The sequence below is a fragment of the Ascaphus truei genome, chromosome 7 (assembly GCF_040206685.1).
Source record: "Ascaphus truei isolate aAscTru1 chromosome 7, aAscTru1.hap1, whole genome shotgun sequence".
Classification (NCBI taxonomy): domain Eukaryota; kingdom Metazoa; phylum Chordata; class Amphibia; order Anura; family Ascaphidae; genus Ascaphus; species Ascaphus truei.
The window spans coordinates 42,344,021-42,370,031 of NC_134489.1; the positions used below are offsets into that span (position 1 = coordinate 42,344,021).

Below are 26,011 nucleotides of genomic sequence, written 5' to 3' on the forward strand. Positions count from 1 at the left end.
GGAGAGAGGGGAGAGAGGGGAGAGAGGGGAGAGAGGGGAGAGAGGGGAGAGAGGGGAGAGAGGGGAGAGGGGAGAGAGGGATATATTAATATTAATATTATTTGGTAACTTGTAATAATCTCAATTAATGGCCCAAGATAAAATAATAACAATGAATGACTGATTATTATGCTTTGCATTGTACTGCACCGCGGTCTGTCCCAGCGCTATGTACATCAGTAATGTGTATAATATCCCACGAAGAACATGGGATATTAGCCTCCGATTCTCACTGCTAACGTCAGAACATTCAGATTGTGCAGAGTGCGCACGTGACCCATCTCTGTCCGTGGCGGTGACACCGGTGCGTTACGTGGTACCCCCGTGTCCCAGCGCATGCTGACACGTATCTCCTGTTCCACAAAGATAATGTTTGGCCGCCGTGTCTGCTTTGCAGCTCCCCCAGAGTTTGTGCAGTGGCCACAGTCTGTGAGTAATACCCCCGGGGGCACTGCCACCTTCACCTGCGTGGCACAGGGCGTGCCGGAGCCGAACCTGCTGTGGCTGAAAAACGGGAAGCCCCTGCCCCCCGGAGAGAACAACAGGCTGAGCAATTCTAACAGGTAAAGGGGGCGTCCCTGGGTAACCCCTGCTCTGTGTCCCCGCTCCCTTCTTCTCTGCCCCCGACACATACTGAGGGACCGGTGCTGAGGTGTGTCAGGGTCCTGCCCATAACTCAGAGACAGGTAGGGAGTGCCACACTGGGTCTCCATCTCCGAATGGGCATATTAAAGATGGAGATATGCACAGAGCATTACAATTTGATCGCCCCTACACCCCTACATACCCACACCCCTACACCCCTACACACCCACACGCCCACCCCTTAATATAAGTTATGGTAGTGAAAAAGGCGACAAAAAACATCCTCCGTATAGCATATCGCAAATAAAAAGATCACTTGTGAGTACATTCACGTCTTATCACCATTATCACCTAGCATACAGTGCTTCCACTGCAGCAAGGGATTCTGGGAAATGACATGCAAATGAGCACACAATGTGTCACCTTTTGCCTGAAATCCATTTTACATGGAATCCTTATAAGCTAATGCTCGCTGTTCACACAGCTATTAAATACAGCATGGGATTAGATGCAAAGCTAGTTTACTATACTTTATATAGGTTATTGTGGGTGAAAAAGGCGACAAAAAACCTCAACCGTTTAACACGCACACATACACACACATATACATACACACACATACATACACACACACATATACATGCACACACATATACATACATACACACATACATACACACATACACACACATACATACACACACATATACATGCACACACATATACATACATACACACATACACACACATACATACACACACATACATACACACACCTGCTTTTTTTCTGGGGTTACGCGGGGATTTCATATGGCTACTGTGTAAGACAGGGGTGCGCGTCCTCCTGGGGGGGCACAAGATTTTTTAAGGGGTGCCGATTTGTGGGTGCAGAGTAGCAGAGGGGGTGGCAGGAGAAGATGACGGTAGTCCCGTCCCCTCGTCCATTCCCCGCCTGTCCCCTCGCCCCGTGTGTTCCGTCTCTTCACGCGTTCCCTCGGGCGTTCGCTTGCCCAGCGCGTTCCCTCGCTCCGTCGCGTCGCCTTGCGTCCCCATGCCGCCCCATGTGTTCTGCCACCCGCGCGTTCTGCGGCTCCCCGCATTCCCTCGCCCCGCACTTTTACTCTGTTCACACTCCTCTCACACCCCCCCTTTGCTTCCTCTTCTTTGCCACAAACTCCTCTCTCTCCCCCCAGCACGCTGACGATTCTCCGTGTCACCACCTCCGATGAAGCCCTGTACCAGTGTATCGCTGAGAACACTGCTGGCACTAACCAGGCCAGCGCTCGGCTGGCAGTCACTCTGCCCCAGGAAGCCCCGAGCCCCCCGGAGGGGGTGACTGCCCTGCCGCTCTCCACATCCTCCATCCAGGTGACCTGGAAAGTGCCCCCTCTAGAGGTGACCGATGGAATCATAGGATACGTGTTGCACATCTGCAAGGCAGGGGGTGAGTGTATATCTCTATATGAGCAACGAAGGGGGGCAACGCGTGTCCTTGTAGTGCAAACCCCTCGCCCCTTTCCTCTCTTCCCCCCTTTCCCCTCTTCCCTCTCTCACCTGCCTCTTTCTCCCCCCACCTCTCACCTGCCTCTCTCCCCCCACCTCTCACCTGCCTCTCTCCCCCCACCTCTCACCTGCCTCTCTCTCTCCCCCCACCTCTCACCTGCCTCTCTCCCCCCACCTCTCACCTGCCTCTCTCTCTCCCCCCACCTCTCACCTGCCCCTCTCTCTCCCCCACCTCTCACCTGCCCCTCTCTCTCCCCCCACCTCTCATCTGCCCCTCTCTCTCCCCCCACCTCTCATCTGCCCCTCTCCCCCCACCTCTCATCTGCCCCTCTCCCCCCACCCCTCACCTGTCCCTCTCTCTCCCCCCACCTCTCATCTGCCCCTCTCCCCCCACCCCTCACCTGCCCCTCTCTCCCCCCCACCCCTCACCTGCCCCTCTCTCTCCCCCCACCTCTCACCTGCCCCTCTCTCTCCCCCCACCTCTCACCTGTCCCTCTCTCCCCCCACCTCTCACCTGTCCCTCTCTCCCCCCAACTCTCACCTGTCCCTCTCTCCCCCCACCTCTCACCTGTCCCTCTCTCCCCCAGAGCGGAGTAGCCGGGAGCTGCAGGAAGCGCTAAACAAGAACACCTTCAAACACGTCCTGAGCAACCTGGAGCCCTCAACCACCTACTCCATCTTCCTGCGGGCGTACTCCCCCGTGGGGGCCAGCAGGGACTCCAACACTGTGCTCGCCACCACTCTGGGGAGCGGTAAGTACAGGGGAAGGGGGACCTCTAGACAACAGCTGTAACAATAACCAGGGAAACAGACGCTTTATATAAAGAGCATCTCTCCCTGTGCCGGCCATTATTCAGCCCCATTCCCAATATCTTCATAATCACTATACAGTGTTTCTCGTTCATCCCAAGAAACCGGGGCCGGGGTTACCTCCCCAAACCAGCCCTGAGTTAACCCTTTAGCAGGCAGCGAGTGGTCAGTATATGGCGTTCTCCGGTCCCAAGGCGACGATTGGTTTCAGTTTGTAACGCAGGAAATGGGATTAGTTTCCTGGTCACAAACCCCCCGGCCTCGCCCGCCCTCGCCCTCACCCGCCCCGGACAATGCCACCAGGAGCCGGGGTCACAAGGTCATTGCGATCCTTTTATAACTTGCCAAATGGATGAATAACTGGCACAAGGTCAGTGAATCGCCAGAAGAAAGTACAAGTAATTGGTGCACTCCTAGGCGCATTTTAATTTCTAATAATATTTACATTTAATGACGTGAAATAAGTGAATAAAAATACAAATATTAAAATACCAAGTGGTGCTGCTGGAAGAGATGTGTCTCTATTATGGTGAAAAGATGGTGTATTCCATAACCTTTAATAAGGTATAGTGGTGTATATATTGCCATCTTGCCTACAATCTATATAACATAGAGTGACACCTGCCATATAAAAGTAAAGTATGAAAACTATCAATTATAATAAATGTTGATTGCAACTAGGGCCTGCTATAAGCTCCAGCAGTGAGGCAGTAATCCAGCTGCACATATATTCTCCAGAATGAATGAACCACAAGATATTAACTCTGTCGCCTACAAATAAGCTAAGCTCTGATGAAGCATGTCCAATGGGGGCGGTATACTATCAGCTACAGCAATCTACCTGCAAATGAGCCCACATCCTAAGGCTGCGCCCAGGGTGCCTTCTAGCTTGCTGAGGCGCGCGGAGGCTGAGGGAAAGCGGGTGCTTTCCCTGGCCTTGGTCCGGGGGCGTGTCGTGGGGCGGGCCAGTGATGTCACGGAGCTGGTTCGCCCTCATTGGGCGAACCGCTCACGTGACGGGCCCTGCGCTCTGGCAAGTGGGAAAATTTAACATTTTCCTAAGACCTACGCTTCCGCAAGCGCGCGGAAGCGTAGGCAAGCCCCTACTAAAGCCGCTCTCATTGCGGCTGTAGGGGCTCAGTGCCGAGCGGAAGCGCGCCTCAGCGCGCCTCCGTCCGCAAGCACTAAACATGGACGCGGCCTAAAGCTTGAAAGTGATCTCATGCCCTGATAACATTGGTAATGGCACAAAACGTTAGCAGTTGACACTAATTGTGTGGGATGGGATAACATTGAATGATCTAAGCTGCTTTATAAATGCTGTATTCTAAGCAGCGCAGCTCTAACACCGCTGCCTAATTTTACCATATCCCTCAAATCAAAGTGTCTGAGTTATCCCAAAGTCTGCAGCATTTGTGTCCACATGTTGTGAATATCAGCGCAATATACTTAGCTACAATGTAGCGTCTGGAGGTTTAGGCAGAGAGGTGTTCACACAGCAACAAACTGGATCCACATGCACCACGTGATGATGTCACCACGTCCCTACGCCCTACGCATTTCTCTCCAGGCAGAGCTTCGTCAGGTCTCGTGAGTACAAGGTTCTTGATTTGAGGCTTTATATCGCGTCTGTGCTTATATGGCAACTAAGCTCATTGCAGACTTTGCGATCATGTGCTGTATCTGGCCTATGAGCATTCGAGGCATGCGCGAGGATACCCTGTACGTCTCTGAGGAAAACATGTAGTAACAATGTATCTGTCTCAATAAAAACAACTTATTTATATACTTTCACTTTAGACCATTTAAAGCCTGCATTTCTGTTAATTGTGTATGTTACACTGACTTGAGATGCCTATCCTATATAGGGAAACCCAGCTATATACAGCTATGTCTGATGTAGTGTTGTGAATCATCGAGAAAGATGGTTATTCAAGCCTTGCTATAGCATCATTTTTTTGGAAACACTTTCTGCCACATCATAGCTACCGGTATTAAATGCTTGAGAAGAGCATAGCCTATTGTTATTGGTGGCCCTTTCTAGCCTATTCATAATAATGTTATTAATCTCTATAAAACATCATGTATGATGCACGATCATCTCTGGGAGATGAGGCATCACTAATCAATTGATTAATCATTTTTCAATTGAGTCTAGTGAGCGGTGTGATCTTTGCTGTGTTGTTTTGTATCAACAAGGGAACTTCCGAACCTTCTCTCACACGAATTGTATAGTAAAGAAGATGGTGCTCGAAAGCCACATGTAGCCCTATAAGCAGAGCTTGTTCTTATATACAGTATATTCATAAATGTCCAGATGCTATGAACAGTGTCCAATATGAAATAAGTAATATAAGTCAGTGAGGGATGTGTCTTGTGTTGCCCACCTGACAACCACAGGATAAGACGCACTGCTATTTACCCACTTCTGGTATAGCAATTAAACAGTTCGATTTAAAGCAAGGTGAAGCTGGGCAGTCTGGCCCATTACCTGTATGCTTCTGGGACAATCCGGTAGCATCCACGGCGTGCGATCTGAAGTCGTGAAGGGCCAGAGAAGTAGCAGGTAGCAGAGCACAGCCAAATTAGGCATAACAATGAAAAATCCAGGGCACACTCAAAATAAGCAGATCAATTTATTGCAAGCTCCACAATGCATTGAGAGGATGAAACGCACCTACGCGTTTCATGCCGGAGCACATCCTCTCAATGCATTGTGGAGCTTGCAATAAATTGATCTGCTTATTTTGAGTGTGCCCTGGATTTTTCATTGTTATGCCTAATTTGGCTGTGCTCTGCTACCTGCTACTTCTCTGGCCCTTCTCTCGCACACCTGCTCCCAGTACCCTATCATCACTGCATTAACACGACTGGGTTCCCGTCTAATAAATGGGATACCAATTTATGGCAAGATGAAGCTGAAACTGTATTTCCAACTGAACACACACATGTTACTACAACGGGTCCTGACAATATCTCGGACTATTTCAAAGATTTGTCAAAACTGTTCAGATCACAAATTCAAACATGGTGGGGGGTTGCTGGCCTCCAAAACGATGACCTGCAGAATATGATAACAAGAGGACTTGGAATAAATCTGTCCCTGACATATCTTATTACAGCAACTGAAAAAATGGGGAAAAATATTATCAGATTTCCCTAACAAACTGATCAAGCTATTAATTCAATCACAAAAAAAGTCGCTTAACAACTATTGATAATGACTTAGAGATGCAGCTACAAAAAACTTGACCAGTTTGAAGAGTTGGAAACTGGGTTACAAAAGGACATAACCAAACGTAAAAATGAAATTAAGGACAGAAAACATAGAATATTTCAAAGGGAGAGTCACGATTATAGTCCGGACAAAGTGTATAGCTTTAAACAGTCTTAGGCTAACGTCCCGCTGGAGGCTGCTGCACGAGCGCCGGGCATTCTGGTGGCGCGTGCACAGCGCTGGACCGCGATCTGTAGGCAGAGTTCTCAGGCGCGGTGGGCGTGACCAAAATGGGCTGGGTGGGCGTGGCCATGATGAGGGGGCGGGGCCACAATGCCGGCGCAGCCCCCAGTTCATCCTATCCAAGGTGAAAATACTTTGGTTACATTTTTGATTCTGCACCCTGTGCTGTGTGTGTGTGTGTGTGTGTGTGTGTACAGCAGTTAACCCATTCACTCCCACAGAGAGACACAACCCTGCTCTGTTACAGACGGGCCACATCTGGTCCAAGATACAGTAATCTCCTAATACCCAGTAATCTCCTAATACCCAGTAATCTCCTAATACCCAGTAATCTCCTAATACCAGGGTTACCTGCAGCTAATAAAACGCATGTGTTTCTAGTTCTAAGTTTCACCAGTGCAAGTATTTGTCATTTGTGGCACTGCGTCTTGGGCTGAACTTCTCTCTCTCAATTGAATTGCACATTGCTGCACAATCTGGCAGCCAACGGGTTGATTTTCACATACCTCGAAGACATTAGTGTGAACCCATCAGTTTGTGAATGTGATCCCTCTCTCTGAGACTTAAATGCCACCTGTAGCGATAGAAAGAGTTAAGAGCCAGGAAAGCATGGTGTGACTCACTCAGATAACACGGGTGCCCAGTAAAGAAAGGGGAGTTCCTTGTGTGAGAAAATGATGTCACATACCTGGCCTCTGATTGGCTCCCTGGCGCACCACGTGACGCGTCGCCGCACGGGATCACAATCCTGTTGTAGCCCCTGCTGGCTGACGCGTCACAGTGTGCAGTGAGCCAGGAAGCGAGGCGTCACCGGGGACAGCTAGGGAGGAGGTAAGGGGCTGGTGAGAGGCGAGCGTCGCCGGCTGCAGATGTAACACTATCAACTCCTCATCTGAATCAGATAACTCTGAGTCTGATTCAGGTAGTAGTGACCAGGGCAGATTGGGACTGCCCAAAGCTATATCGAACACCAGATTACACCCTATGTGTGATAGGGTGGCTTTTTTTAGAACACACACAAAAGCCACAAGAAGAGGGAAGAAGAAAATTAAGAGAGAGAAACTAACTACTCCCATCTCCAGAAGGTGGAGATGTAACTTGGGAACACGTGTGTGGTTCTGCAGCACTGAGGCTGCGTAGGGGAGTAAGGCCCGAAGAACTCGGATACCTTGCAGGCAGTGCTACAATGTAACACACCACGAGCTCTTCGTGTCACGTGCAATTAGCAGATGTGATGTAATCAGTTCGCTGCCCTTTTGTAGAACTTGGAAAAACTGTGACTGATGGAGCTGCAGACGTGTCGCGGTGGTGAGTGCTCTCATGTGAACCTTGGTTTTCTTTGCAGTTCCCCGGCCTCCAGACTTCTCCATCAAGGTCCTTAACAGCAGCGCGGTGCAGGTGTCCTGGGCGCTCTCGCCGGAACCGGGGCAAGTGCACGGCTACAGACTCCAGCATCGCAAGATCCCGTCAGGATCCTTCCATGGAACGCAGATCCTGCCCGGCAACACCACCTCCTTCACCTACACCAACCTGGGTGAGAGACCACGCACAGCCGTCACGCCGCCCCCTCCCTCCCCCCCCCCCCCATTAAAACTGTCACCAGCATTAATTTGAATAGAAAAAGAGAAGGTTAGACGCACACAATAAAAAGGTCAACTCAGGCTATTTATTGGGGAAACCAGACGAAATGCAGCTAAAGGGGCTGTTTGTACCCCGAAACGCTGTGAATTTGGTCTCATTAAAACCAATGAATATCTGCATTGACCTTGATGTTATGTGCGCGTCTAACCCCTTCGTGCGTGCGTGTGCGTGTGCGTGTGCGTGTTCAAAAACCCCACCATGCCAACTGTCGATAGAATTTTATAGAAATACAGATCGCATTCAATATTCTGCCCTTTCCTTTATTAAGTATTGCCAAAGCTCCTCAACCCCACAAAGTGGAACAATAAAGAGCGTCTCTTACTACAAAAATACCTAGGCGGGGAAAAGAGAGCGGAATAATAGTGTAGTATGTCGCACGTTGGAATATGTAAAATGTATTGCACTCACACAGAAATCTCTCTATAAAAGGCACATCTCCCGGGGTATAATTAGCTTTATCACTTCTCCCAGAGTCACTAGGCAGAAACCTCTCTCCGAGAGACAAAACCAGACAATGTAGATCTCTTAATTTTCTAGCTTTAAGAAGTAACGCACTCGCATCAAATCGCTAGTTTTGCGTTTTTGCAAACAGGCCGGCGCTGTGAGGAGCAGAACTTCTAATACCCCTCCTATACCAGGTCCCATTGTTCCCTTCTCCATTACAGTCGATAACACCAGTATCCCCCAGTCTCGCATGCTCGCTGCCTGGGGGTTACATTCGACACCTCCCTTGCCTTCTCCCCACATATAAATGATAGGAACTCTTGCCGCGCACATTTTCCGATTTCATCCTCCCATCTTACTTTTGGTCTTTTCATTTCCCTTGGAATCCAGGTGAGTGCCATCTTGGTCCAACGATGGTCATTTCTTCTTGTGATGTGTCAGGCCCACCAGCTTTTTAATCTGTTCACCCGTGTGATGTCACAAACCTTTGTTTGGTTTCAAACCCATTCATTCTTTTTCCCGTCTCTGGGTAATACCCAGCATGCATCTCTCCAAACTTCTTTGCGTCGTCTGAAGCTTCTGAATTATCTTCACATTTAGGGTCCAAATCTCCCATCCGCACGGGCAGGATACACGGGTCACATCCACACGTAAGCGTGGGAAGGTTACACGGGTCACATCCACACGTAAGCGCAGGCAGGTTACATGGGTCACATCCACACGTGAGCACGGGCAGGTTACACGGGTCACATCCACACGTAAGCGCAGGCAGGTTACACGGGTCACATCCACACGTAAGCGCAGGCAGGTTACATGGGTCACATCCACACGTGAGCGTGGGCAGGATACACGGGTCACATCCACACGTAAGCACGGGCAGGATACACGGGTCACATCCACACGTGAGCAGAATACACGGGTCACATCCACACCTGAACGCGGGCAGGATACACGGGTCACATCCACACGTGAGCACAAGCAGAATACACGGGTCACATCCACACCTGAGCGAGGGCAGGATATACGGGTCACATCAACACGTGAGCACAAGCAGAATACACGGGTCACACCCACACGTGACTGCGGGCAGGGTGCACGGGTCACATCCACACGTGAATGCGGGCAGGATACATGGGTCACACCCACACGTTAGCGCGGGCAGAATACACGGGTCACATCCACATGTGAGCGCAGGCAGAATACACTGGTCGATAAATGTCTTCTTGAGGCGCAGGAGAAGGTTCCCTTGAAATATGGTCTCATTTCTTCTAAATGTTCCGTTCTGTCTTATTCTCCTATTGATTTCATTCAGAAGGTTCCCATCCATTGTTACCTGCCGGCCAAGGTAGACATGGTCTTCTAGTTCTATTCCATGTATTTCAATCTTCGCAGACTTGACACATTTGTTGTACATCACTTGGGTCTCTCTGAGATTCACACGGAGGCCACTTTCTTACTCGTTTCAGCAAGTTCTCCAATTTGTTGCTGGAGGTCTTCTGGGCTTGTGGCAAAAATAATAATGTCATCTCCAAATTGTAGGTCACTCAAATATTCACCATTGATTTTGATTCCTTTTTCTTCCCAATCCAATGCTTGAACAATTCTTCAGACATCGCTGTGAAAAGCTTTGTTGACACGGTGTCTCCCTGCCGCACTCCCTTACTGATCCTGAGACATGGTGTCTCCCTGCCGCACTCCCTTGCTGATCCTGAGACACGGTGTCTCCCTGCCGCACTCCCTTACTGATCCTGAGACACGGGGTCTCCCTGCTGCACTCCCTTACTGATCCTGAGACACGGGGTCTCCCTGCCGCACTCCCTTGCTGATCCTGGTGACACGGTGTCTCCCTGCCGCACTCCCTTACTGATCCTGAGACACGGTGTCTCCCTGCCGCACTCCCTTACTGATCCTGAGACACGGTGTCTCCCTGCCGCACTCCCTTACTGATCCTGGTGACATGGTGTCTCCCTGCCGCACTCCCTTACTGATCCTGGTGACACTGGGTCTCCCTGCCGCACTCCCTTGCTGATCCTAGTGACACTGGGTCTCCCTGCCGCACTCCCTTGCTGATCCTGGTGACACGGTGTCTCCCTGCCGCACTCCCTTGCTGATCCTGGTGACACGGTGTCTCCCTGCCGCACTCCCTTACTGATCCTGGTGACACGGTGTCTCCCTGCCGCACTCCCTTATTGATCCTGAGACACGGTGTCTCCCTGCCGCACTCCCTTGCTGATCCTGGTGACACGGTGTCTCCCTGCCGCACTCCCTTACTGATCCTGGTGACACGGTGTCTCCCTGCCGCACTCCCTTACTGATCCTGAGACACGGTGTCTCCCTGCCGCACTCCCTTACTGATCCTGGTGACATGGTGTCTCCCTGCCGCACTCCCTTGCTAATCCTGGTGACACGGTGTCTTCCTGCCGCACTCCCTTGCTGATCCTGAGACACGGTGTCTCCCTGCTGCACTCCCTTACTGATCCTGAGACACGGGGTCTCCCTGCCGCACTCCCTTACTGATCCTGAGACACGGGGTCTCCCTGCCGCACTCCCTTACTGATCCTGAGACACGGTGTCTCCCTGCCGCACTCCCTTACTGATCCTGAGACACGGTGTCTCCCTGCCGCACTCCCTTACTGATCCTGGTGACATGGTGTCTCCCTGCCGCACTCCCTTACTGATCCTGGTGACACTGGGTCTCCCTGCCGCACTCCCTTGCTGATCCTAGTGACACTGGGTCTCCCTGCCGCACTCCCTTGCTGATCCTAGTGACACGGTGTCTCCCTGCTGCACTCCCTTGCTGATCCTGGTGACACGGTGTCTCCCTGCCGCACTCCCTTGCTGATCCTAGTGACACTGAGTCTCCCTGCCGCACTCCCTTACTGATCCTGGTGACACGGTGTCTCCCTGCCGCACTGCCTTGCTGATCCTGGTGACACGGTATCTCCCTGCCGCACTACCTTGCTGATCCTGGTGACACGGTGTCTCCCTGCCGCAATTCCCTGCTGATCCTGGTGACACGGTGTCTTCCTGCCGCACTTCCTTGCTGATCCTGGTGACACGGTGTCTCCCTACCGTACACTCCCTTGCTGATCCTGGTGACATGGTGTCTCCCTGCCGCACTCCCTTGCTGATCCTGGTGACATGGTGTCTCCCTGCCGCACTCCCTTGCTGATCCTGGTGACATGGTGTCTCCCTGCCGCACTCCCTTGCTGATCCTGGTGACACGGTATCTCCCTGCCGCACTCCCTTGCTGATCCTGGTGACATGGTGTCTCCCTGCCGCACTCCCTTACTGATCCTGGTGACATGGTGTCTCCCTGCCGCACTCCCTTACTGATCCTGGTGACATGGTGTCTCCCTGCCGCACTCCCTTACTGATCCTGGTGACATGGTGTCTCCCTGCCGCACTCCCTTACTGATCCTGGTGACATGGTGTCTCCCTGCTGCACTCCCTTACTGATCCTGGTGACATGGTGTCTCCCTGCTGCACTCCCTTGCTGATCCTGGTGACATGGTGTCTTCCTGCCACACTCCCTTGCTGAGCCTTATCTTGTAGTATTTTCATGTTAACTAATGCTTGATGTGGCATTCTCGTAAATTGTTCTTTATAATATCAATGTACGCGTTGTTTATAATATCAATGTACGCGTTCTTTATAATATCAATGTACGCTTCTTCAACACTGTCTTTATGTATCTAGGACCACTTAGGTGTAGACAGAATCAAATGCTTTTTTGTAATCTATGATGCCTAAGCAGAGTGGTTCATCGTATTCATTACTTGGGGAAATCACTTCTTGTACGACTTGGATGTGATCCATTGTGTTTTATCCACTGTGACATCCTGCTTGTTCTCTACGTTGGGCAAAGTCGGGGGTCTGTTGCAGCCGATTAGTGAGTATCTCCGTGAAGATCTTATAAGTGATTGGAAGTAGGCGGATCTCTTGTAGATGAGGATAACTATGGTATTTACTCCATTGCTCAGGGATGTTCCTGTTCTTAAAGCCGCGTGTAAAGAGTTTTGTGAGGATTTATTTTCTACGTCTCCGGCTTCTTTCAAGATTTCAGTAGTTATTCCGCCTTCTCTGGGAGCCTTCTCATTCAACATGGATTTTATTGCGTTTTCCACTTCTTCTGGAAGGACACATGATGCATCATTGGTGACTTCTACTCGCTCTTGCTCTGCTGGATTATGACCTGTGTGACCCGTGTTAGCCATGTTACCCTATCTGGGTTCTCATACAATTTCACGTAGAAGTCCTCAACTCTCCGCATGAGAAGTGTACGGCCTTTTATTGTTGCTCCGCCGTCTTGTTTGAGTGCAATGGTTTGTTTCTTGCCAACCATAAATCGGTGCTTTGTCTTCTTCAAACTTTTATCTTGGAGTCTTCCTCGCCATATAACATTTACAGTCTCTTTCCTCTTCAATTATATGTTTGCTGATCATCTTGCACAGATCTGCATATTCAATTCTTATTTCTTACCTTGTTTTTTCTGCGATTGAAACTACAATCTTAATAAATTCTTCATAATTGTGTTAGTGTTCTCGTGCAGTTTGAGCACGCTGAAATTCTCTGCTGTTATTCTTGAGGTTTATGTCGTCTTTTTAAATCGTTTTTCTTTCTAATTTCACATTCAGATGTAATCTGCAGCGAACCAATTGGTGATAACTCCTTGTGTAAAAACGGTTAGGGACAGTGCAGTCTTCAACCACGTGTTGTGTGTTCGTTAGGATATAGTCCACGTCATTCCGGACTCCATTGGGTCCATTCCACGTCCATTCTCTGTTCGGATTCTTCTTGAAGAATGAATTCATGATGTAGAAGTTTTCACATTCTTTTAATTCTCCCAATCTGTCCTCGTTCCTGTTACTGAAACCACACTCGCCAACTGATGCTTCGTCTTTCTAATGGACACCAATATTTGCATTGAAATCTTCCATAATGATCTCTAGGTCACAATTTCCTGATGGTTGATTTCATGGTAGAATCTTCCACTTCCATGTCTGTGTGACTTGATGGAGAAAACACTTGGATTATTTGAAGGCTGTATCTCTTTGTACACACACACGCGCACACACACCACCCCACCCCACCCCACCCCACCCCACCCCTCCTCCTCCTCTCAGGCTGCATGCAGAAACCTCCTTTGTAGTATGTTCATAACACACACTTGTTAACTCCTTCAGTTGTGAAAGCACCAGCAATATATTACAATACAGTGGTCTGCATGGTGTTGCAGGCCTATTCAGTGGTGAAAGGGGTAAGAGAGACATTATGTAGTCCAGATGATGATAAAAGCATTTTGCTTCATTGTTTGCATGAAAGAATCGAACGTTCCAGCAAATGTGTCATCCTGGCAAGAATGTGACGCTCATTGTGTCCGCTCCAACGCCGCCTTGTGGTTTAGGAAGAATAAAGTCATCAGGTTCAGTGGTTCCTTTGTGGTTATATGGTGGCCCCTACAATAAGAGGGAGTGGCTCAGTGAGTAAAGACACTGACTGGCACTGAGTGTGAAGCAGGGGACCCTGGTTCAATTCCCGGGGTCGGCTCCTTGTGACCTTGGGCAAGTGACTTTATCTCCCTGTGCCTAAGGCACCAAAAACATAGATTGTCAGCTCTGCGGGGCAGGGACTGTGTCTGCAAAATGTCTCTGTAAAGCGCTATGTAAAACCAGCAGCGCTATACAAGAACATGCTATTATTATTATAAGCACAACGTGTTAATAAATAATTTCCCTTAATACACAGGTTTGTTGTCGGTATTAATTCCCCCTTTTCCTGATGGGCCGCTGGAGATTAGCATTATTGTTGGAGCAGAAGTGTCTTGCAGGAGTGAAAGCGTCAGTATTATTAATGTGCTCTGCGTTTCAGAAGCTGCTTCTCTGTATGAGATCAAACTTCTGGCCTTCAACGGAAACGGCGCGGGGAACGGCACGCTGCGCTTTGTGTCACTGCGCCAGAGCGAGGAGTCTCCGCACGGTGCGTAAATCTGCAGTGACTGCTATCTGCCCATCAAGCACCCTGTGTGTGGCCAGAGGGGGACTGGCTGGAGAGCTGGCCAGAGGGGCACTGGCTGGAGAGCTGGCCAGAGGGGCACTGGCTGGAGACCAGGCCAGAGGGGGACTGGCTGGAGAGCTGGCCAGAGGGGCACTGGCTGGAGACCAGGCCAGAGGGGGACTGGCTGGAGAGCTGGCCAGAGGGGGACTGGCTGGAGAGCTGGCCAGAGGGGCACTGGCTGGAGACCAGGCCAGAGGGGGACTGGCTGGGGACCAGGCCAGAGGGGCACTGGCTGGAGACCAGGCCAGAGGGGGACTGGCTGGAGAGCTGGCCAGAGGGGGACTGGCTGGAGACCAGGCCAGAGGGGGCTGGCTGGGGAGCTGGCCAGAGGGGGACTGGCTGGAGAGCTGGCCAGAGGGGGCTGGCTGGAGAGCTGGCCAGAGGGGGCTGGCTGGAGAGCTGGCCAGAGGGGGACTGGCTGGAGAGCTGGCCAGAGGGGGACTGGCTGGAGAGCTGGCCAGAGGGGCACTGGCTGGAGACCAGGCCAGAGGGGGACTGGCTGGAGAGCTGGCCAGAGGGGGACTGGCTGGAGAGCTGGCCAGAGGGGGACTGGCTGGAGAGCTGGCCAGAGGGGGACTGGCTGGAGAGCTGGCCAGAGGGGGACTGGCTGGAGACCAGGCCAGAGGGGGACTGGCTGGAGACCAGGCCAGAGGGGGCTGGCTGGAGAGCTGGCCAGAGGGGGACTGGCTGGAGAGCTGGCCAGAGGGGGACTGGCTGGGGAGCTGGCCAGAGGGGGACTGGCTGGAGACCAGGCCAGAGGGGGACTGGCTGGGGAGCTGGCCAGAGGGGGACTGGCTGGAGAGCTGGCCAGAGGGGGACTGGCTGGAGAGCTGGCCAGAGGGGACTGGCTGGAGAGCTGGCCAGAGGGGGACTGGCTGGAGAGCTGGCCAGAGGGGCACTGGCTGGAGAGCTGGCCAGAGGGGGACTGGCTGGGGAGCTGGCCAGAGGGGGACTGGCTGGAGAGCTGGCCAGAGGGGACTGGCTGGAGAGCTGGCCAGAGGGGGACTGGCTGGAGAGCTGGCCAGAGGGGCACTGGCTGGAGAGCTGGCCAGAGGGGGACTGGCTGGAGAGCTGGCCAGAGGGGGACTGGCTGGAGAGCTGGCCAGAGGGGGACTGGCTGGAGAGCTGGCCAGAGGGGGACTGGCTGGAGAGCTGGCCAGAGGGGGACTGGCTGGAGACCAGGCCAGAGGGGGACTGGCTGGAGACCAGGCCAGAGGGGGCTGGCTGGAGAGCTGGCCAGAGGGGGACTGGCTGGAGACCAGGCCAGAGGGGGACTGGCTGGAGAGCTGGCCAGAGGGGGCTGGCTGGAGAGCTGGCCAGAGGGGGCTGGCTGGAGAGCTGGCCAGAGGGGGCTGGCTGGAGAGCTGGCCAGAGGGGGACTGGCTGGAGACCAGGCCAGAGGGGGACTGGCTGGGGAGCTGGCCAGAGGGGGACTGGCTGGAGAGCTGGCCAGAGGGGCACTGGCTGGAGACCAGGCCAGAGGGGGACTGGCTGGAGAGCTGGCCAGAGGGGGACTGGCTGGAGAGCTGGCCAGAGGGGGACTGGCTGGAGAGCTGGCCAGAGGGGGACTGGCTGGAGAGCTGGCCAGAGGGGGACTGGCTGGAGACCAGGCCAGAGGGGGACTGGCTGGAGACCAGGCCAGAGGGGGCTGGCTGGAGAGCTGGCCAGAGGGGGACTGGCTGGAGAGCTGGCCAGAGGGGGACTGGCTGGGGAGCTGGCCAGAGGGGGACTGGCTGGAGACCAGGCCAGAGGGGGACTGGCTGGGGAGCTGGCCAGAGGGGGACTGGCTGGAGAGCTGGCCAGAGGGGACTGGCTGGAGAGCTGGCCAGAGGGGGACTGGCTGGAGAGCTGGCCAGAGGGGCACTGGCTGGAGAGCTGGCCAGAGGGGGACTGGCTGGAGAGCTGGCCAGAGGGGGACTGGCTGGGGAGCTGGCCAGAGGGGGACTGGCTGGGGAGCTGGCCAGAGGGGGACTGGCTGGGGAGCTGGCCAGAGGGGGACTGGCTGGAGAGCTGGCCAGAGGGGGACTGGCTGGAGAGCTGGCCAGAGGGGCACTGGCTGGAGACCAGGCCAGAGGGGGACTGGCTGGGGAGCTGGCCAGAGGGGGACTGGCTGGAGAGCTGGCCAGAGGGGGACTGGCTGGGGAGCTGGCCAGAGGGGCACTGGCTGGGGAGCTGGCCAGAGGGGGACTGGCTGGAGAGCTGGCCAGAGGGGGACTGGCTGGAGAGCTGGCCAGAGGGGGACTGGCTGGAGAGCTGGCCAGAGGGGGACTGGCTGGAGAGCTGGCCAGAGGGGGACTGGCTGGAGACCAGGCCAGAGGGGGACTGGCTGGAGACCAGGCCAGAGGGGGCTGGCTGGAGAGCTGGCCAGAGGGGGACTGGCTGGAGAGCTGGCCAGAGGGGGACTGGCTGGGGAGCTGGCCAGAGGGGGACTGGCTGGAGACCAGGCCAGAGGGGGACTGGCTGGGGAGCTGGCCAGAGGGGGACTGGCTGGAGAGCTGGCCAGAGGGGGACTGGCTGGAGAGCTGGCCAGAGGGGACTGGCTGGAGAGCTGGCCAGAGGGGGACTGGCTGGAGAGCTGGCCAGAGGGGCACTGGCTGGAGAGCTGGCCAGAGGGGGCTGGCTGGGGAGCTGGCCAGAGGGGCACTGGCTGGAGAGCTGGCCAGAGGGGGACTGGCTGGAGAGCTGGCCAGAGGGGGACTGGCTGGGGAGCTGGCCAGAGGGGGACTGGCTGGGGAGCTGGCCAGAGGGGGACTGGCTGGAGAGCTGGCCAGAGGGGGCTGGCTGGAGAGCTGGCCAGAGGGGGCTGGCTGGAGAGCTGGCCAGAGGGGGACTGGCTGGAGAGCTGGCCAGAGGGAGCTGGCCAGAGGGGGACTGGCTGGAGACCAGGCCAGAGGGGGACTGGCTGGAGAGCTGGCCAGAGGGGGACTGGCTGGAGACCAGGCCAGAGGGGGACTGGCTGGGGAGCTGGCCAGAGGGGGACTGGCTGGAGAGCTGGCCAGAGGGGGACTGGCTGGAGAGCTGGCCAGAGGGAGCTGGCCAGAGGGGGCTGGCTGGGGAGCTGGCCAGAGGGAGCTGGCCAGAGGGGGACTGGCTGGAGAGCTGGCCAGAGGGGCACTGGCTGGAGACCAGGCCAGAGGGGGACTGGCTGGAGAGCTGGCCAGAGGGGGACTGGCTGGAGAGCTGGCCAGAGGGGGACTGGCTGGAGAGCTGGCCAGAGGGGGACTGGCTGGGGAGCTGGCCAGAGGGGGACTGGCTGGAGAGCTGGCCAGAGGGGGCTGGCTGGGGAGCTGGCCAGAGGGGGACTGGCTGGGGAGCTGGCCAGAGGGGGACTGGCTGGAGAGCTGGCCAGAGGGGGACTGGCTGGAGAGCTGGCCAGAGGGGGACTGGCTGGAGACCAGGCCAGAGGGGGCTGGCTGGAGAGCTGGCCAGAGGGGGACTGGCTGGAGACCAGGCCAGAGGGGGCTGGCTGGGGAGCTGGCCAGAGGGGGACTGGCTGGAGAGCTGGCCAGAGGGGGACTGGCTGGAGAGCTGGCCAGAGGGGGACTGGCTGGAGAGCTGGCCAGAGGGGGACTGGCTGGAGAGCTGGCCAGAGGGGGACTGGCTGGAGAGCTGGCCAGAGGGGGACTGGCTGGAGAGCTGGCCAGAGGGGGCTGGCTGGAGAGCTGGCCAGAGGGGGACTGGCTGGAGACCAGGCCAGAGGGGGCTGGCTGGAGACCAGGCCAGAGGGGGACTGGCTGGGGAGCTGGCCAGAGGGGGACTGGCTGGAGAGCTGGCCAGAGGGGGACTGGCTGGAGAGCTGGCCAGAGGGGCACTGGCTGGGGAGCTGGCCAGAGGGGGACTGGCTGGGGAGCTGGCCAGAGGGGGCTGGCTGGAGAGCTGGCCAGAGGGGGACTGGCTGGAGAGCTGGCCAGAGGGGCACTGGCTGGGGAGCTGGCCAGAGGGGGACTGGCTGGAGAGCTGGCCAGAGGGGGACTGGCTGGAGAGCTGGCCAGAGGGGGCTGGCTGGAGAGCTGGCCAGAGGGGGACTGGCTGGAGAGCTGGCCAGAGGGGGACTGGCTGGAGAGCTGGCCAGAGGGGGACTGGCTGGAGAGCTGGCCAGAGGGGGACTGGCTGGAGAGCTGGCCAGAGGGGGCTGGCTGGAGAGCTGGCCAGAGGGGGACTGGCTGGGGAGCTGGCCAGAGGGGGCTGGCTGGAGAGCTGGCCAGAGGGGGACTGGCTGGAGAGCTGGCCAGAGGGGGACTGGCTGGAGAGCTGGCCAGAGGGGGCTGGCTGGAGAGCTGGCCAGAGGGGGACTGGCTGGAGAGCTGGCCAGAGGGGGACTGGCTGGAGAGCTGGCCAGAGGGGGACTGGCTGGAGAGCTGGCCAGAGGGGGCTGGCTGGAGACCAGGCCAGAGGGGGACTGGCTGGAGAGCTGGCCAGAGGGGCACTGGCTGGAGACCAGGCCAGAGGGGGCTGGCTGGAGAGCTGGCCAGAGGGGCACTGGCTGGGGAGCTGGCCAGAGGGGGACTGGCTGGAGAGCTGGCCAGAGGGGCACTGGCTGGAGACCAGGCCAGAGGGGGACTGGCTGGAGAGCTGGCCAGAGGGGGACTGGCTGGAGAGCTGGCCAGAGGGGGACTGGCTGGAGAGCTGGCCAGAGGGGGCTGGCTGGAGAGCTGGCCAGAGGGGGCTGGCTGGAGAGCTGGCCAGAGGGGCACTGGCTGGGGAGCTGGCCAGAGGGGGACTGGCTGGAGAGCTGGCCAGAGGGGGACTGGCTGGGGAGCTGGCCAGAGGGGCACTGGCTGGGGAGCTGGCCAGAGGGGGACTGGCTGGGGAGCTGGCCAGAGGGGGACTGGCTGGGGAGCTGGCCAGAGGGGGACTGGCTGGGGAGCTGGCCAGAGGGGGCTGGCTGGAGAGCTGGCCAGAGGGGGACTGGCTGGGGAGCTGGCCAGAGGGGGACTGGCTGGGGACCAGGCCAGAGGGGCACTGGCTGGAGACCAGGCCAGAGGGGGACTGGCTGGAGAGCTGGCCAGAGGGGGACTGGCTGGAGAGCTGGCCAGAGGGGGACTGGCTGGAGAGCTGGCCAGAGGGGGACTGGCTGGAGACCAGGCCAGAGGGGGCTGGCTGGAGAGCTGGCCAGAGGGGCACTGGCTGGGGAGCTGGCTGGAGAGCTGGCCAGAGGGGGACTGGCTGGGGAGCTGGCCAGAGGGGGACTGGCTGGGGAGCTGGCCAGAGGGGGACTGGCTGGAGAGCTGGCCAGAGGGGGACTGGCTGGAGAGCTGGCCAGAGGGGGACTGGCTGGAGACCAGGCCAGAGGGGGCTGGCTGGGGAGCTGGCCAGAGGGGGCTGGCTGGGGAGCTGGCCAGAGGGGGACTGGCTGGGGAGCTGGCCAGAGGGGGACTGGCTGGAGACCAGGCCAGAGGGGCACTGGCTGGAGAGCTGGCCAGAGGGGGACTGGCTGGGGAGCTGGCCAGAGGGGCACTGGCTGGGGAGCTGGCCAGAGGGGGACTGGCTGGAGAGCTGGCCAGAGGGGGACTGGCTGGAGACCAGGCCAGTGGGGGCTGGCTGGGGAGCTGGCCAGAGGGGGACTGGCTGGAGACCAGGCCAGAGGGGGCTGGCTGGGGAGCTGGCCAGAGGGGCACTGGCTGGAGAGCTGGCCAGAGGGGCACTGGCTGGAGACCAGGCCAGAGGGGGACTGGCTGGAGACCAGGCCAGAGGGGCACTGGCTGGGGAGCTGGCCAGAGGGGGACTGGCTGGAGACCAGGCCAGAGGGGGACTGGCTGGGGAGCTGGCCAGAGGGGGCCGGCCGGCTTCTCAGAATATATTCTCTAACAGTGTCTGTGCATTGTGCAACTTGCAGATGTAATAAGTCTCTGTGCCAAAGAGCTGACAATCTAGTTTTTAGTGCCAGAATGCGTGCAGAGGTTCTTGTTAAACCCGGGGCTGACCATTTGTGGGGAAGAGTGCTTTATAAACACCAGACACGTTATAACCTAGGTATTCTCCTGTTCTTCCAGGGCTGCCCCTTTATGTAAAAAAGTGCATCATTGTACAATGACACCCCAGCTGTTTATCACTGACATTGCTTATATCAGTGCAGGCGATGGTGATCGCTGCTTCATTTTCGAGATTTATAATTGGATTTGTAGAGACCGTTATGTTACAGAGAATCTCCGCAATGTATGGTCTCGGGGCTTTGTCTTTGTTCTCATACGTTGCTGTGTTTGCAGATGCTGACTCGATGTGTCACTGCCAGGAAGGAGAAAGCTCCATGTTGGGGGTTGTGGTGGGAATCCACATTGGTGTGGCCTGTATCATCTTCTGTCTCCTCTTCCTCCTGTTTGGTTATCGAAAAAGGTAAATCCATTTCCAAGTGCGATGTCTCTTATTTCTCTGTCCAGGCATCAGAACGAGGACTTACTGTTTTATAATCCATTTAATAATCTATAGCTATCACAAAGCAGACATGGGGCAAGGATTTTGTTGTGTTTGGCAATCCCGCATCGGTCACTTGTGTTCCTTCTCCACCCCCAGCCTCTTCTGCAAGAAGGGGACACAGGATAACTGGACAGTTCCCCAGGTTTTGGAGAACACCCAAAGACAGGGCCAAGATATCCATAGTGAACCAAGACACGAAGGAAAGGATGAGGACCACAGGAAGCCAGCAGAGATGGTTGAACTAATCACACAGGTAAGAAGAAAGCTTGAGTCATAATGAATGCTAATGCAGCTGCCCAGCCAGCCATCCACTTAGTTTGTGTGTTTGAGGAAAGAGAGACTCCATAAAAAAAAGTATTTCATTGTTTATTAGTAGGTGTTAAATGTAAAAATTGACCTCTTAGAAGTATTTTACCAATGGAGTTAATTATTTTAATTGTTGTTGAAAAGTTTGTGGTAAAATAGAATGATGACATCATTTAAGTGTATTTTCTTTGATTATGAGCACAAGTTAATCGATGTTGGTTAATGAGTTGATGAGGGTGGGTACCTGCCAAGAGAAGATAACAGAAAACCAATGAAAAAGCTACTTCTACTTCAAAGGCATTGTTACTTTTTATAAATTGGTCACGTAACAAACAATTAAATAAATATTTCAAGGCTACCACGAAAGCAGAAAACATCTACAAAGTTAAACAATGAAGGAAATCAAGAATAGAACAGTAAACCCGGCATCAACAGTGACTGTCCATTCACGTCCAGAAAAGTCCTTCGGCTGGCTACTGCGCCAAAAATACCGAGCTTTTCTACTTGCAGGAAGTGACATCACAGCAAAGTCGGCAAATCAATTTGCTACAAGGGCGGATTCCAACCTATCCCCCAATAGGTCACCTTTTGGTCAACTGGTTGAGGGTAACACATCTACAGGCCCAATGGAATTGTCATCATGGAGGCACCTAGCTTATCCTTCCCTATATCTGTCTATATATTCCTCATTATTTCTCCTGTAGATACAATATATTATTTGATATCTCTAGCACAAGTTAAGTAAAGTCTGCCACTGCAATGTGTATCTGCTTTCTTTCAGAACTCCTCCCAGACACTTGAGATGGATCCAGGACATGTTGAAGTTTCTGTGGAACATAACATATGCCATCAGTCAAGCACCTAGTCACTGGGCTTCTCTGATTAACTCCCAGCAACAGATTCCTCTACAACAAAAAAATCTACCTCACCAAAAAGTGTTACTCCCCCCCTTTTATTATGGACTTGTATCTCTTAACAAATCCCTCCTCCCCACTAGGGGCACTCTACCAAAAAAAAAAAAAAAAAACATCTGTAACAGCCCCAGATGCTGATAACCAAATATAGGATTGTTACCAACATATCCTAGAAGTGATGTTACATTTGACCTCCTGTGAATTCTCAGAAAATATGCTGCTCTTTCTCCCCTCCCCACTACCCAACAAGCTTCAACCACACTTCTATCATCTCCTGCCACAAGCAAGTATGTCTCTCTGCACAAAATGTATACCAAAAAATCCCACTTAACCAAATAATAATCCTCGACGGCAGGGATTCCTCCTTTGTTTTCAAGGCAGTGAGGTACAATCCCCCCAGCAACATGTAAACTCCAAAAGGTTTCTTCCAGTAATGTCTATAGTAGTGTTACTTGGGGACCGCAGCAATTCATCTACTGGATATTCCTTAACCTCTTGATACTCACCGTCTGTCTCCAGGCACCGGGCATATTCCTTCTGCTTCATGTGAAAATATACAAGGAATTTCTCAAAAGACCAGAAAACCTTCAGATTAATAGGAACCAAGTGTATCCCCCAAGGACGACACTGCATGCTGCTCACCTCTGCTTCCTCTATCCAGGTACAACCACCACTCCAAGACAATGCTTGGAACAGCTAGTCATTGTCATTCAGAACCCTGGACAGCAACACGTCCTCACCAAAGCAAAGCATGAGGAATGACAGTCACATCAGAGGCCATAATGTAACCCTTTCCTGCTTCAAGCATTCACCTAATTACCTAGGATTACTGTGAAAAGACACTGAAGTAACTCACATTGTGTCAACCAACCAGAAAAGGGAAAACCATGGTAATCCTGAGAGTGGCCATCTTTAGTCAGACCCCTGGGGATTCTCCGTGCAGCACTTTTATCTATGTGATCACAATACAGACTGATACATGTCACAGGGGCTGAAACAATTACATGGTGCAGCTGCTCTGCAGGACTTGTACGCGCTCACTCACGAGACCGATCACACTACTCGCATTGGCCTTGCCGCAGCGTCTCATGTTAGAAACGCGACTTCTTCCAAGTATTACTGTGCTCAGACCGCGGCTCTCCTAACGCGGCTTTAAACTTTAACACGTCAGCTCCTTCCCCATTTATTTTAATATTTGTCTGTTCGTCTTCCCATAAAAACTACCAAATATCTCATGTTTTCTACCAAATGAACCCCCCCCCCCCATCCCCCGCCCGGGGACAAAGGGGGTCTTTTCATGGAAAATGGCTACTTGTTCATTGTTACCAAAACTGCAAATATATTTTCTTTATCCTTTGTAATATAAAACTTGATGGCTTAAGTTAGTGTAGAGATGTTGTTATAGTGTAACATGCATCCAACGTCCCGGAGTGTTGGATGGATCTGTAGTATGGATACTGTGGGGCGGATACCACCATCCTCTCCATGCAATGCAACATGTTTACTAAATGGTGCTACACCTTACAGCGGAGGGGCGCAACAACAGTCCTCAAGGGCCACCAACCGGTCACATTTTCAGGATATCCCTGCAGGTGGCTCAGTCAAAGACTGCACCACCTGTGCTGAAGCAGGGATATCCTGAAAACGTGAGCGGTTGGTGGCAATAAGGACTGGAGTTGTGCGCCCTACCCTCCGCTTTACACCCTACTCACTTCTATAGGCTGGAAGGTGTCATGTCACAGGACGAGATCATCGGGAATAGCACTGCTTAGTAAAGCGCTGCAGCGTCCGTGCAGAGACTGCATCCCACGCCGCAGATTAGTAACACTACAAGTGCCAGAATTACTTACACATTGTGTTAGGCAGCACTTTAACTCATTCACTGCCAGAGAGGCCAACAAGACACGGCTTTGCAATGTATTCTACAGCGAAGGCAGTAACCCCTTCACTGCCCAAGGTGCATGCAAAGCATCACTACCACAATGCACTGCAGCACAGGGAGGTGATACAACACACAGACCGCTCAGCATTGACATCTCATTGGCAAATGTGTATTCTAACCAAGCTGCTACTCCTATAGTGCCCCCGGGTTACTCTTGCTAACGGCTCAGAGACACAAAGTGAAGGTGGAGCACTGTGAGACATCTGCCATTGTGAATGTGACACTCTGCAGACCTCGGCCCTCCATGCTTTGTGAGCTGCTCACTGCCGGAATGTGACACATTGGTCCAAACACAACCTACACGACATGACGCCAAAGCAGCATTCCCCTAATGTACCTGTGCTGCTGCAGTATCCGTGTATCCCCTAAGTATAACCCTCCCCATAGAGGCTGAAAGCCTCAGAGTTTTACTCATAGCTAACACTGGCCTTAAATTAGCGCAACACATGAATTATCGGGGGACGGTGGAGACAGACATTTCATTAGCAGCGCAGTGGGAATGCCAGTCTTTGAAGTGGGTGGACCTAGTCTGAATCCCAGTAATCACACCTTGTACCTTTGGGCAAGTCGCTATCTCTCTGAGTCTCTGGCATCGCGATTAGATTGTAAGCTGTACAGGTCAGGGACTTGTGTACAGCGCTGCATACACTGTCCGTGCTATACAAGAAAAAGATATGGTTTACGGATAAATAGTTCTGGGGAAATCTCCTGAAAGGGGATTTTATCAAAGTCACTAGCTAAGCTGTATTACAATTTCCAGATGAAAATACCTCCTGCGGTGATTATAGGGGGGGCTCTCGGCTGCAGACGTGGGGGCTCTCGGCAGCAGACGTGGGGGCTCTCGGCAGCAGACGTGGGGGCTCTCGGCAGCAGACGTGGGGGCTCTCGGCAGCAGACGTGGGGGCTCTCGGCTGCAGACGTGGGGGCTCTGCTCATAAATGTATCATTTGGAATGTAAAACCTTTCACTGTTAAACGTGTACAGTACTTTCTGCCGATTAATCAAAATCTCACACATTTTCTGTAACAAATAAATAATTTAACTCAAAGTTTCTTTCCTCTCAATCTTCAACCAATGCCACAGCTAAAAGAATCGGATAAATAGCCCAACATCTTACCCTAAAAGTATTACTACATTATGCATCACCGATTCCGGCCGGGCACTGCGGTTATTCTGGACAATACGTCATGGGCTGTCCCAAAATGTATTCCAATGGTGAGAATGACTGTATCAAATACTGCTGCGTGCCACGGCGAGCACATGTTCTGTGTCTTGCCTGGTGCGAACCTGGTCGCCCCCACCCCCTCCCCCCCCCCCCAGGTATTGATGTATTTCGGTAACACTTGTTTGATCTCTCCATGTATTCTACTGTTGTATCATTGGGAGGCGCCGTGGGAACATGGTGATACAATTTCAGGGGTGGCCAACGCCTCCCCACAGGTCAGCTTTTCAGGATATCCCCGCTTCAGCACAGTTGTCATTGACCGAGCCACTGATTCAGCCACCTGTGCTGAAGCAGGGATATCTCGCATGAGCCTGGAACATGGATAAGTGCATAGATTTCATCTGCTCTGAAGCCCAATGATTCTTTTAATAGATGTCTTCCAACAAGAATCCTTTCACGGTTCATCTCTTCTCCTAAATACTTCCACTTACCACATTTCTCCTTTTCAGAGGTTGAGCATCTCTGGCCACTGCGCTTACAAAGGACCTCCTAATCCAGGCTGAAGGAGGTGCTGTATGAACTGGGGTTACTTTAATACCATACCTTCTTCTGATTGGGCCACTGTTTTATCAGGAACTATCTGCATAGGAGCAGCAATTTTAGTCTCTACAACCTTCATTTCACTCCCAGGCACTACAGAGTTAATGCTGTCTCTGTTACTGCCGATTACC

The 26,011-nt window shown here is 53.7% G+C and overlaps 1 protein-coding gene across 1 annotated transcript; it reads left to right on the top strand.

Moving 5' to 3' along the window:
• The first annotated feature begins 406 nt into the window (after positions 1-406).
• On the top strand, positions 407-25,393 carry LOC142499128 (immunoglobulin superfamily DCC subclass member 3-like). The gene is made up of 8 exons (XM_075608070.1): positions 407-602; positions 1,818-2,068; positions 2,715-2,879; positions 7,743-7,931; positions 14,354-14,461; positions 20,746-20,872; positions 21,050-21,206; positions 22,041-25,393. Exons 1-8 carry the CDS (start codon positions 409-411, stop codon positions 22,122-22,124), a joined length of 1,275 nt encoding a protein of 424 aa, XP_075464185.1. The 5' UTR covers positions 407-408; the 3' UTR covers positions 22,125-25,393.
• The last annotated feature ends 618 nt before the right edge of the window (positions 25,394-26,011 follow it).

Coding starts and splice junctions, on each gene's coding strand:
- LOC142499128 (XM_075608070.1), top strand. CDS start 409: ATGTTTGGCCGCCGTGTCTGCTTTGCAGCTCCCCCAGAGTTTGTGCAG. Junction 603..1,817: donor AGGCTGAGCAATTCTAACAG/GTAAAGGGGGCG, acceptor CTCTCCCCCCAG/CACGCTGACGATTCTCCGTG. Junction 2,069..2,714: donor GCACATCTGCAAGGCAGGGG/GTGAGTGTATAT, acceptor TCTCTCCCCCAG/AGCGGAGTAGCCGGGAGCTG.